This window comes from Chiroxiphia lanceolata, chromosome 7, assembly GCF_009829145.1.
Source record: "Chiroxiphia lanceolata isolate bChiLan1 chromosome 7, bChiLan1.pri, whole genome shotgun sequence".
In the NCBI taxonomy this organism is placed as follows: Eukaryota; Metazoa; Chordata; class Aves; order Passeriformes; family Pipridae; genus Chiroxiphia; species Chiroxiphia lanceolata.
Genome location: NC_045643.1, coordinates 24,043,159 through 24,055,136, shown reverse-complemented (window position 1 = coordinate 24,055,136; position 11,978 = coordinate 24,043,159). Strand labels below are relative to the sequence as shown.

Here is an 11,978-nt window from a genome sequence, read left to right as displayed (position 1 = left end):
AAAATTAGTGGGAACTGGTCCCTGTAAATGGGCTCAGCCAGCAGCTCTGTGCTTCCATGGGTCAGGACAGGGAAGACAGCAGGAAAGGGAAGAGATAACTGGTGGCTCACACACCATCAGCATAACCCCAGCTCTGCTCCGTAAGCTGGTTCCCACTGACTGCTGGGAGAGTTTCCAGTAAGGTCAGTTCATCAAGGGCCATGCCTGCTCTGACTAGGAATTTGGGGCTGAAAAGTACTTCCAGAGTCCCCAGGACCATGGTCTCATGCTTGGGTGAAACACTTCTGCATTCTGCAGTGAGGAGCTGAGCCCGTCTCACACACGGCCAAGAGGTTGTCCGGCATAGGGAATCTCCCAGCCAATACCCAAACACGGGCAGGAGCTACTTCAACAGCAGCTGGGAGAAATCTGCTAGGAAGTACAGAAAGTACTTACTTGGCTGGGCCACTGCCATCAGTTTTAGTCCACCTGCAAGGACAAGAGAAGGTGTGAGGGTGATGCCTTCTGCCTCCCACAGACAGGGTCATGATGAGGGCCACTGCACCAGTGCTGAAAGGCCAGCCTGGCTTTGCACAGGCTTGGTTTTATGGAAAAATGATGCACCTCTCCCTCAACATGAAGCAGCTGGTGTTGCCCCACAGTATTGAAGGAGACCTTGCGTCCGTGCCCTCCTCAAGAGCAAGGGGGACAGAGGTAGCAAAGACCCTGCTCCAAGCATCCCAGAAGCCTAGGGGAGTGAAAGGGGTCATGTGCTAGCCCCAAGTTAGGGCACTCACTTTCTTTCCTGGGGGTCCAAGTCGCAGAAGGTGACAGTGTTGAGGGGGTAGTGTCGTCGGAAGAACAATCTGAAACACAAAGCAGGGAATGTCAGGGCCAGGGAGCCTTCATCTCTGTCCCAGCACAGCCCAGCCCCACCAGCACAGGGGACACTCCCATAGGTCTCCCACAGAACAAAGTCCAGCCCTGCCCATGACCACGTTGATGCCACCCCAGGGACATCCATCACCAAGACACTCCCTGAATCACAGCCCCACTGGCTTTTGGAGCCCAGGGACATGGCCATGGAGACTTACTTTCTCTGGTTGTCCGTTAAGGTGATGCCTTGTGCAGAGACTTTGAAGTGAACAATGGTAGCAGTGGGTGTGGGGTCAGCCACCAGTGTCTCAGCAACAGCCTTCGAGATGGCCTGGGGGCCTGTCAGCGACTCCATCTCCACTGAATTGATGAAGAGGACATTGCAGGCTGGAAAGGGAGACAGCAGACGTGGGGTCAACCACTGCTCCGAGCCCCATTCACCCCGTAACATCCCCTCTCTACTCACCCGCACCCTGCTTGAGGAGGTCCGTGGCCGAGTTGGTGGCTGATGCAGAGTCTTTCTTTTCCTCCATGGGATCTAGAAGACATGGGATGGTTAAAGTTGCTCCCTGCTTGGAAACCTACCACGTCCCCACAGGCCATGGGGACAGATGCAATACCTTCTGGTCCTGGCTCTTACCTCGGTCAGGAATGACCAGTTTGCAGGGTAGAGCCAAGGGCATGATGGAGTGCTGGTACACCAGAGCTGAGAGACAGCCTGGGGAGAGAGAGAAGATGGTCAGCACAGAGCCAGGGACATCTGTTTCCTCAGTTAGGTCATCGTTGTTCCAGGTGGATGGGAACGGCTTTTAGGTGGGTTTCTGCACTAATGGTCCTAATGCCACATGTGGCAATTTGTCTTGCTGAAACCACTATGCCTACAGAGGGCTCAGAGAGGGGGCTGAGATGCCAGGGCCATCTTAGGAACAATGAATTGGGCAGCTCCTCAGAGAACATTAGTCATAGGATAAATGGAACAAGGGGAGCCCCTGCCCTCCACCCTGACCAGCAGCATTTGTCCTATACATGTGTGCAGAAAACTATGCACCTATGCATGCAGGCACATTTGTGTGCTCTCATGAGTGTGCATGACCTTAGAGGCTCCAAATGCCCACAGGATTCACCCAGGCACGAGAGGCAATTACAGGCTCTCCCAGACACCCAAGAGTTTTGCTTTGACAGTCTGGTAAAGGAAAGGCCCTCCCAGCCCAACCTCACATGTGGGAAGCACCCTGGGGGCACTTACCAAAATTAGGCTCGTTGGGACATCCTTTTAGTTTCACACCCCGAGGGCTGGTCTCGATGAGGAAGTGCCTCACCAGCTCGTTGGTCATGTCTCCTAAGAAGAGATGGGATGTTCTCACACCAGAGTCACCCTCCTCCTCCTATTACTATGCAGTCCCATTAGGAAACCAGTGCCCCAACTCAAGGGAGGGGTCCCTACCAGTGCACATACCCTCCCCAAATCAGGACCTTTACACAGGGTCAACCCCAAGCCAAGCTTCCCCACAGCGCTGGTGAGCTGGAGAGGCTCATACCTCATACCAAAGCCCAAGATGCAGGTGCCCCTGAGCCCTCCACAGCTCAGGGTAAGAGGGTATCTGGTGCTTCCCTGTGCCCTGGGACAGAGGGATCCTGCCACATCAGCACATACGCAAGAGCACAACTGACTCAGCAGACCTGGCTGCCCGCTCACCCCAGCTGAACAATGGAAAGAAAGCATCTTGGCGTGGGAAGGAGAAGGGCACACAATACCTTTCTTGTTCTGCTGCATGACCGTGGGAGGCGGAGAAGCTACTTTCATGGCGAGGCCGTAGGCTCCCCGGAAAGAGTGGCTGTCTCGGATGATGAAAGCCCCAGGCTCCCTGTCCTTCAGCAGTGCAATGGCTGCAGGACAGAATGGCAGAGCTCAGAGATGGCATGGTGAGAACCAACACACCCTCAGAAACCAGTAAGTGTGGGTTGGGATGGGGCGCCCCAGATCCACAGCCTCACAGCTGGGCACTGCAATGTTACCATGCCCCCTGCACTTCTGGATGGGGGTCTGGAGTGGGTCTGTGGCCAGTCACAGGCTCCTCCCAATCTCCACTGCCCTTGCATGGGCATCTCAGAGCACCAACTCCCACCCTGCCTAGCTCTGAGCAACCAAGCACTGGAGAGCAAGCAGAAACCAATGGACCAAACGCCAAGACCTTGATCCTGAGGGCATCCTGCCCCCTCCTTGTTCTCTTCGCTTATTTTAGCCATGACTCCAAGACCTCTCTGAGCTCTGTCAACTCAAGACCTGGGTGCTTTGCATCCCAAATTGCATAGTTCCACTGCACACTGAGGGGACTGGTGCTCCTCCACCAAGAGGAAGGTTTGAGGAGCCCACATCACGCAAACCTGCAGCTGAACTGAGCTTCAACCCCATCTGCAACAGTCTAAGCATCCATAATACACCTTCACTCTCAACCCAGCCCCTAAAGGATATCTTTGGTAATCCCTGTGATCCCAGACATAGCGCAACTCCCAATCCTGTGTCATCTACCTACCCTGCTCCCTGGAGATGTCTGGTTTGTACCAGTACTTGGAAGTGTCCTGCACAAACTTGACATTGGCACGAGTCTCAGGGCTGTTGTCTGCAAGAAAGGGAAGAAAATGCAAGGAAAAAGTTAAAAGATGCTGTATCTGAAACTCTACATGTGGCTAAAGTGTCAATACCTCCACCTCCTTTCAGCTCCAGCACATCGCACTAACCTCAACCCAGTCCTCCATACCCAGACAGGCTGATCATCATCTGGAGCTTACGGGGCTGCTGGGCACCTAAAGCTAAATCCAAGCACACGGGCCCTCCAAGGGCTGTGTTGGATGAGCCTCTCTGGCACACAGCCAGAGACAAAATGGGAATTCATCATTTAAAAGGAAGCTGGCCAGGTGAAATAAAAGCTGTTGGAGGAAAGAGGTATGTCCAGAGGGTGCTGGGGGATCCTCTGACTTCAAAGGACCTTCACTGCTCTCTAATGTTCAAGATTTGGGCCAAAGATCATAAAAATAAATTTCTTCCCTTATTTTTGCTCCCTGCAGAGGAACTGGATAGGTCGACCTACCCTGAGCAAAGCCTGACCCTAGCCCCAGCCTGACCGTACCTCATTCAGTGTCCATCAGTGGCACAGCTCCCAGTGGGAGCTTGTGCTCTGGCCGTGAAGCTGTCATTCACTCAGGCAACACTTCCAACCATCTGCTTTCCAAAAACCACCAAGCAACCAACCCAGAGGGCTGGATAGCATTTCTGCTGGAGATGTTATCAACCCTCAGCTATTTGGTCATCTTCAGAGAGGCGGGGGGCCCGCTCCCCTCTTCAGGTCATTCATTAATTGTTACGGTTTTTAATTGCTCATGCTTCCCCACTGGGAAAGATCCCTGGCCACAGGAGTCACAAGACAGGACAGGTGCCAGTGTGCCCACAAAGGGCTGCCTGCTCAGCAGTGAAACAGGCCCAGCAGTCAGAGCCACTGCTGCCCAAAGCTTTATTCCCCCGGTCCTATCAGCCTGATCTTGGCGTCACCAAGGTGTCCTGTAATGGGAGCTAGCAAAGGTGTTCCAGGCACGGTGGTACCTGGGGCACTGCACACCATTTGAAATGAGGAGGCAGCGCCACAGAGGGGTCTCAGTGGGGTAAAGGCCACCGGGAATGGGGCCAGAGGTCAGCGCATCCCCACATCAGAGAAAAGTCATCTCCAGGAGCTTTGATCTCCCCATACACATCTCTGGGCACTGTTTACACCAGCAATGCCAGTTGGTGTTTTTCCTGTTTGGATTTGTCAGAAAGCGCAGGAAATGGCCCAAGCCCCAGGAGTGCCGGTGGTTTGCAGATGGACAGGAGGGGTAAATCAGGACATGGCTGAAATCCCTTCCCCACTGGCCGGAAAGGAGGAGGAGGGGAGAGCCTTGGGCAGGGTGGTAGGATACAGGGACCTCTGAGGGCATCCCATACCTGGCATGGAGAACTTGGAGAAGTCCGGCAGAGTGTGGGAGAAGGCGACAGCAGTCCCACCACTGGGGCTGGACATGCCACTGGAGAGGGGTGAGGACACCTTGCCATTGACAGTGGCATAGTTGGGGAGGCTGTTGGAGCGGTCCCCAGCTGACATCCGCCGCTTCTCAGGCAGTGCGGGCTGCAGTGTGGGGCTGCCCTGGCGGTAGGCAGCCGAGTCCGGGGAGGAGGAGTGCGGTGTGCTCGTGCCAGGGTAGTACGCCGGTGAGACAGGGAAGGACGGCGTGGAGGGAGGCTGGTAGCCAGAGGAGCTGCTCTGCCGAGACAACGTCAGGTGCCTCTCCTCTGGGCTGGAGTAGCCATACAGGGGGCTGCCAGGGGAGGTGGCTGCTGCAATTTGATGCCTGGCCAGGCTGGGGCTCCCCGGTGGGGCCACCAGGTTGCCATGGGCTGCAACAGCATGTCTGCCCAGCCCAGGGCTGCCAGGAGCTCCGCTCACGCTGGGGTTGATGGCTCTTCGCCCAAAGCCAGGGCTGGGTGGTGTATTTGTAGCCACTGTCCGGTGCAAGGTGCGAGGGCTCCCTGGCAGGGCATGGACCCCCACCACGTTAACCTGTGGCTGTGGCCGAGCTTGGGGTTCCAGCTGGATGCCGGCTCGGCCATCGGGGTAGTCGGGGCTGCTGTATGTCGAGCCTGGGACCCCCCCTTGGACCATTGCAAGGGAAGATGGAGACGAGTTTTGATAGCTGCTGTGAGCAGAGGGCATCTGCGAGCCAACAGGTGACCGGTACGCAGGCTCAACCGAGGTGTGGGGAGGTGTAACTGTGCCGTGGGGGCTGCCCTCTGACGGGTAGCTGCGGAGGGAGGCCCTGAGGAGAGATGAAGAAAAGGAGGATTCAACTATACTGCTCATTCCTGCTGCTGGCTGGCACCCTCCTGCAAGTGGGGCAAAGGGAAACTGAGGCACAGAGCAAGTCAGTTGCTCGGTTCTTCAGAGGTAAAACAGTGGGGTGGGTCCTGCCATGAAAGCAACTAGAAGCAGCCTTAGTTCTACTGTGCATCCCTATTCCATCTCAAAATATGACTTTCTGGGAGGCAGAGTCTTTTTGCAGCTCTGCTCCCAGCAAAACGCGTGATTCATTCTGCCCTGCAAGGTTTGGCAGGCTGGGCAGGTGCAGAACACTCCGTGGGCAGGGTAGACAGGGGACAGGGACAATGGTTCCATCTCACCACAAAGGACCAATGTTAAGCCTAACCCAGGGCTAGGGGCCCCATCTCTCCTCCCACCCCAGGGGCCAGGTTCCCAGTGACCAGCAGTGACCTAGACTTCTGTTTTCAGGGCACTGAGGCGAATGGATGGCCAGGATCCCCAAACCCTGTGTGGAGAGATGACGGTCCTTCCAAAGGCAGTTTCAATGTAGGAGGAAGCACCATCCCAGGAGGTGTTCAAGAAATAGCTGGATGTGGCACTTAGTGCTCTGGTTTAGTTGGCTTGGTGGTGTTTGGTTGGAGGTCTTTTCCAACCTTAATGATTCTGTGATTCTAAGCCTGGCACCAGGCAGAGTTCAGCCCTGTGCCACAAGTCCCCGCGACCTGCACCCACTGTCTTACCCGTCCACGCTGTGAATGGGGCTGCTGGTGGAGACGGGGCTGGGGGCGATGAAGGAGTTGGACAAGGTGCCATTCCTGGTGGGCACCTCTGAGCCCCCAGGCTGGGCAGCCGGCAGGGTCCCTCCCCTGCCTGTCGTGGCTGTGCGGGCCACCGACTCGACATAGCTCCTGGGCTCTGTGGCAAAAGAGAAGCAGAAACAGATGAGCCCACAGCTTGGATGGGAAGGGGGCCACACCTTCCAGTATCCACATTTCACACCAGTGAAGGTGCTTGAGCTGAGCTCCTCCAGCTGAACATTTCCCTCATATCTCTTCCATCAAGGGTTGTGTAAAAACACATTTGGCTCATCTGGACTTTTAAGATGCTTCCAGAATGCTGAAGACCCCAGCCAGGGCAAAGGGAAGGGGGTCATACCCACCCCTTTCCCTGAGGGAACCAGAGCACATGATCCCTTCCCATGCCACAGCCCCTCCACCCTGCTCTGATTCAGCGTCCCTCCCACCCAGGATGCCACACAGAACACATCCTGCTCCCTGCTCATCCACAGCCTCTAAAAATAGAGTCAGTGACTCTGCCCAGACTGCGCTGACTCACACAGGACTGATGACGATACCCTGTGGTCCCTGCCCTCTGTGGCCCACCTCTGCCAGCCATCTCCAACAGCAGACCATAGGGCAACTCCAACTATTTCCACTGCAGCATCCAACACTCTCACTCCCAGCCCAGCTTGAAACCAGAGCCCATGAACACAATCAAGAAAAGCAATTTTCCTTTGGAGTTGCCAAGCTGTCCCGTGCCAGGAGCAGCAGGCTGGGTTGGCCATTACCAGCAGATGCCAGACCCAGCCCTCTGTTATACCTTTCCCCCTGCCTCCTACTCCATCCAGGCTGATCCCCACCCCTATGACAGCTGTCACAGTCTCCAGGCCTCCCCAAAACCTGCACCAGAAGAAAGGGCTGCAGCTTCAGCCCCATTTCCCCATGTCCTGCAGCCATGTCACACCTCAGCTGGAAAATACGTGCCCTATGCAAGACCCACTGGCATCAAATGCTATGGGCCAGGCAACCTTGCAGGTCTCCAGCTCCAGGAACTCCAGGCTGGCCATGCCTAAGCAGCTCTGCAGTTGTAATTAGCATGACAAACATTATTATTATTAGTAATAACAGCTGGGCTCTGGCTAAGCCTTCCAGCAAGCTGGCCTGCTCACAGGCAGCCACGCCAATGCACAGCTCCACATTCAGTGCCGGAGCAGGGGCATGTAAGGAAAAAGACTGTCATAGGTCCCCCTCCTTCCCCCACAGCATCATCTGTCTGTACACAGGGGAGGAGGAGTCCATCCCTCAGGCTGATCTCCCTGCCCAGCCCTGCTGAACCACCTCAGGAAAGATCTGAGCCAAAACCAGATGATGGACCCTCAACACAGGCTGGGTACCACCATCCAAGGCAGGACATCCTGAGTGACAGGGATGAGGCACTGCCCAGGAGGACGTCCAGGGCAGCTGCAAGAAATTCATCACAGCTTAGGTAATTAAATTAATTTCATAGCTACTCACTTTTCCCCTCCCCTGCTCCCCAGCCCAGACTAAAATTAGCCAGACAGTACATATGAGTCAGTCTGCAAGAGGTTAAGACCAAAAGGCTGTGAAAATGCCATCCCCTCCTGAAAACGAGGGGGCTGAAGCAGGCAGGAGCAGGGGCCTCAGCCTCAGGGAAGGGGGACAGCGTAGGAGTGTCACAATGAGGTGTGTGACCATGGGCACACGTTACAGACATTTGGTTCAATAGGGGTAAAAAGAAGGAAAAAGAAAGCTAGCAAGTTTCAGGCAGGATTTTTTTAGGTTGAAAAATCCAATCTTGCCTCCTTGTGTTTTCTTGGAGATGGATGGGAGAATAGAGAAGCTGTGAGTCACCAGGGAGGTGGGCATTTGTTCGGGAATCCCAAATCTGAGCAGGGCTGGCCAAGCGCTGAATCTGTGCCAGTCTGTTTTAAAGCCTCCTCAGAGGTGGCAGCCAGATCCCAAGCTCTCGTGCTGCCAGAGCATCCCCCAGCCCCATGCACAGCCCAGCCATGTAGGTTGGGATCTGCTGAGCAGAGCACAGAGGGGCAGAGATCCTCCTGGAGTGTGTGGCTGGGAGCAGAGGGTCCTAAGCCAGAGCTTTGTTAAGCCAGAACACCAGTCCCTTCTCAGAACTGTAGATTCAACCCCCAAAATACATAATTTTATTAGAGAATGAAGTAGAGCAAGAGGCTCATTGTGGCTACTCAGCCTGGGCAGTGCAGGGTCACTGGACATCCTTGCCTGAGAGTCAACCACCATGCAAGGGAACAGAGAAGCAGCACAGCTTGAGCTCCTGAGGGTTTGGTGGGAAGGAGAGGAGAGGCAATGTTTAGGTTTTTGGAGGCTTAAAGCTGGACAGATATGGTAAAGCCTGGGGGAACTCAGGAAGGAAAATCCTGGTTTTATCCCAGCTTTTCCTCCTTTAAAGTATCCAAGAAGCCATCACTGAAAAATTAATTCTGGAAGTAGAACATTTTTTTCAAGCAAACACTTTCTCCAGTACTATGCAATGTTCAGATTCGGATTGTGTGCCTTTTGAGGAACTTCTGAGGAGAAATGCTGACAGCTCCCAGGGCCACAGGAAGGACCTCACTCACCAAGAAGAGACATTCTCTCCTCAAAACCCATCCTGAACATACAGTTCCTCATCTCAGCCCTGAGGGCCCAAAAATTCATAAAAGAAGAAAGCAAAACCACACAACAACTGTTATCTAGCAGGCAGCACTCTGGGGAATCACAGCCACTCCTAAAGCTTCCACCCCCAGAGACTTGCCACCCCACATCCCACAGTGCATCCTGCATCAGTACAGCCAATCCTGAGTTGACACCCGAGCTCAGCCCCATCCTTGGCATCCCCAAAAAGGTGCAACTTGGAGACAGGAGAGGTGGGGGATATTTGGGCAGCTGCCTGGTCAGCAGAAGACGTGCACCAGCTGCTGGTGCTGTGCCGCTGCCCAGTCGGCTGAGCCGGCAACACACTGGTGGCCTCTGCGCCTGCTGACCTTTTGTGCTGCACTTTGGTTTATTTTCCCTCTGAACAGCAGAAGCAAAGCCAGAAGGGGAGGGCAGGAGACTAAAACTGGCGCTGCTTCTCCCAGCACCCCACCAGGCTCATCCAAAGCTGGCCGCAACGTGCCAGCATCCCCAGAGTGCCACTGGTAAGGATGCCACACACTGACAAAGAGCTTTCAGTCCCCATGGATGATTGCCACCCAACATGACAGACCTTCAGGTCCAACTTGGACATTGGCAAATCCTACCATGACACAAGGCATGATGCGCCCCTCCTCAAAAGAGAGCTGGACAGACAAGACTCAGGCTCTTACATCCCTGAAGGACAGTGCAAGGGAAGGCTGCTGGCACAGACACCAGAGGCTGCTCTGAGTGACAGTCCCAACAATGAGGTTGAGTGAGGAAGAGACAGAGAAAGAAAAGCTTTTCTTACCTTCTTCAGAGTCACCGCCCGCTTCCCCTTCTAGCTCTGAGATGGAGGGACAGAGGTGTGATGGGAGCAGGAAGAGGAGGAAGAAGAGAGGTGCAAGACAGAAAGAGAAATCAGAGTTAAGCAGCTTTGCCTTGCTTGGGCAGGGGCACACAGAACACATAGGAGAGCCCTACACCTTCCCAACACTGTGCTCCAAACTGGATCCCAGGCCCCAGACACCGCCATGGTTCACCTCAGCAGATGTTGTCCAAAACCCAGGGGGTTGGCTTCAGATGGGGAAGAGGGAACAATGCAGCAGAGAGCAACCAATGGGCTGTTTCAAGAAGCCCAGCAAGCACCAAAAAAAGCATAAGGTTGCCCTTGAGGGCAGAGCAAGAAGGTTCTTGATGGGTGGGCTCAACCAAGCTGTGACCCCCAGGCTCAGACAGGTTTAGGGAGGTTACACTCAGCCTTGAGATGGTTCAGGAAGGGGCCCTGTGTGCTGGGGAGCAGCAAGGTCTGGCTTGCCAGGCTACTCCAGGACACGTCCCCAGGACAGCAGGGCCTTTACACACAAGGACTGATGTCCAGGATGGAAAGAGCTCTGGATACTGTTCTGGCTGACAGGCTCAGCTCCCAGAGAGCAAACTGTCTCCAGCTGTGCTAGAGAGGAGAAGGAATGGAGGGGGTGAGAGAGGGAAGAATATGGGCCTGGGCAGGAAACAGGACAAGGTTTTTCTTCCCTTCACCACTGAACCCTTCTGTGCTGAGCCCTCAGGGCAGCACCAACATCTCCTACCCTTACACAGTCCCAGAGTCCCCACAAAAGCTGACAAGGACTCCCACAGCCACTTGGCCCCAAAAGGGAGGCAGAAGTGCCTTCTCCAGACAGGGGACCCTTCCAGGAGAACCCTCACAGATGCCCCTCCAAAAAAACTGCAGCCCCCAAGCCCACACTCACCTCCCACTGGATGCAGCAGGATCTCAGCTGGGTTGTGGGGTTTCAGCCCCAGTGCCGAGAGTGGGGTCTTGGCCAGGCCAGGGGGCGAACGCACTGTAGGCACAGTGGACACAAGAACATTAGTGGAGGGGTGGGAAATGAAGCTTCAGAAAGGCTGGAACTGCGATGGGTTCAGAGCCCCATAACCCATCCCACCCACTGGCTTCAAGGAAGAGTAGATGCCCTTATATGAAGCAACACTCTGGGGATGGACACTGACCTCCCTCCCCATTTTGGAGAGGACACAGGGCAGGATGCAACTGGGAACAAGCACCCTGCCCTATCACAAGCCTGGCAGGATGGAGAAAGGGGGCAGACCTCTCCCCACCAGGAGAGGTCCATCTCCCAGCACTGTCCCCACAAAGGCTTGAAGCCCCTTTCATTCCCCCTGTGTGAGCAGCCATTCCCCCAGCCCAGCTCTCCCACACCTGAACTCCTCTCTGCCAATACCCATATCTGGATGAGCTGGAACCCAGCTGTGCTGGAGCAGCTCATCACCCCCATGAAAGGGCCAGAAGGATTGCCAAAAGAACCCTGTCCTCCAGACCAGCTCAGTGAGTGGGTGAAGATGTACACACAGAGGGGTGGCAATGTACACATGAGGTCTGCACTCCTGTACTCATACATACATACCAGGAGGGGCTGCATATGTATGTATGGCTACGGTATGGATGGCGGTGGGGTTTCACAGGGCAGGGTAGACCTCCCCAGGCAGATTGCACCTCCTCTCCCCTCCTACCTCCTGGGTTTACACCATCTCCCTGATGCTGCATTTTCCCACATCAGGGGAAACCACAGGGCATCAACTTCAGCAAGAGGGACCAAAGGCCATGAGCCTCCAGCAGTGTTTGAACATCCCCGACCAGTGGCACAGGTACGGGGCCTGCGGCGAGGCTGGGAGGCAGTGGGTGGTGGGAGCTCCAGGGAAAGCCAGATCCTCGCCCTGTGGCCAGGTCCCCCCAGCAGCCTGGGGCTGGAGCAGCCAAGCAGCTAAGTCCCTGGGAAACCAAGATGGCAGCACCTTCCCCAGTCGGTGTCTGATTTCCCTAAAT

The 11,978-nt window shown here is 55.1% G+C and overlaps 1 protein-coding gene across 5 annotated transcripts in view; it reads right to left on the bottom strand.

The window, feature by feature from the left end:
- The window catches only part of TNS1 (tensin 1), a 53,859-nt gene that overhangs the window by 5,126 nt on the left and 36,755 nt on the right, over positions 1-11,978 (bottom strand). For 4 of the 5 annotated variants that reach the window (XM_032692681.1, XM_032692677.1, XM_032692678.1 and 1 more), the window contains 12 exons: positions 10,888-10,980; positions 9,948-9,983; positions 6,443-6,617; positions 4,832-5,700; positions 3,390-3,476; positions 2,611-2,742; positions 2,102-2,194; positions 1,496-1,573; positions 1,322-1,393; positions 1,074-1,242; positions 777-845; positions 436-468 (listed from right to left, as the gene is read on the bottom strand). In XM_032692681.1, coding sequence (XP_032548572.1) covers positions 436-468; positions 777-845; positions 1,074-1,242; positions 1,322-1,393; positions 1,496-1,573; positions 2,102-2,194; positions 2,611-2,742; positions 3,390-3,476; positions 4,832-5,700; positions 6,443-6,617; positions 9,948-9,983; positions 10,888-10,980 — 1,906 coding nt within the window. The remainder of the gene's footprint in view (positions 1-435; positions 469-776; positions 846-1,073; positions 1,243-1,321; positions 1,394-1,495; positions 1,574-2,101; positions 2,195-2,610; positions 2,743-3,389; positions 3,477-4,831; positions 5,701-6,442; positions 6,618-9,947; positions 9,984-10,887; positions 10,981-11,978) is intronic. The other variant, XM_032692680.1, reaches the window with a different exon arrangement.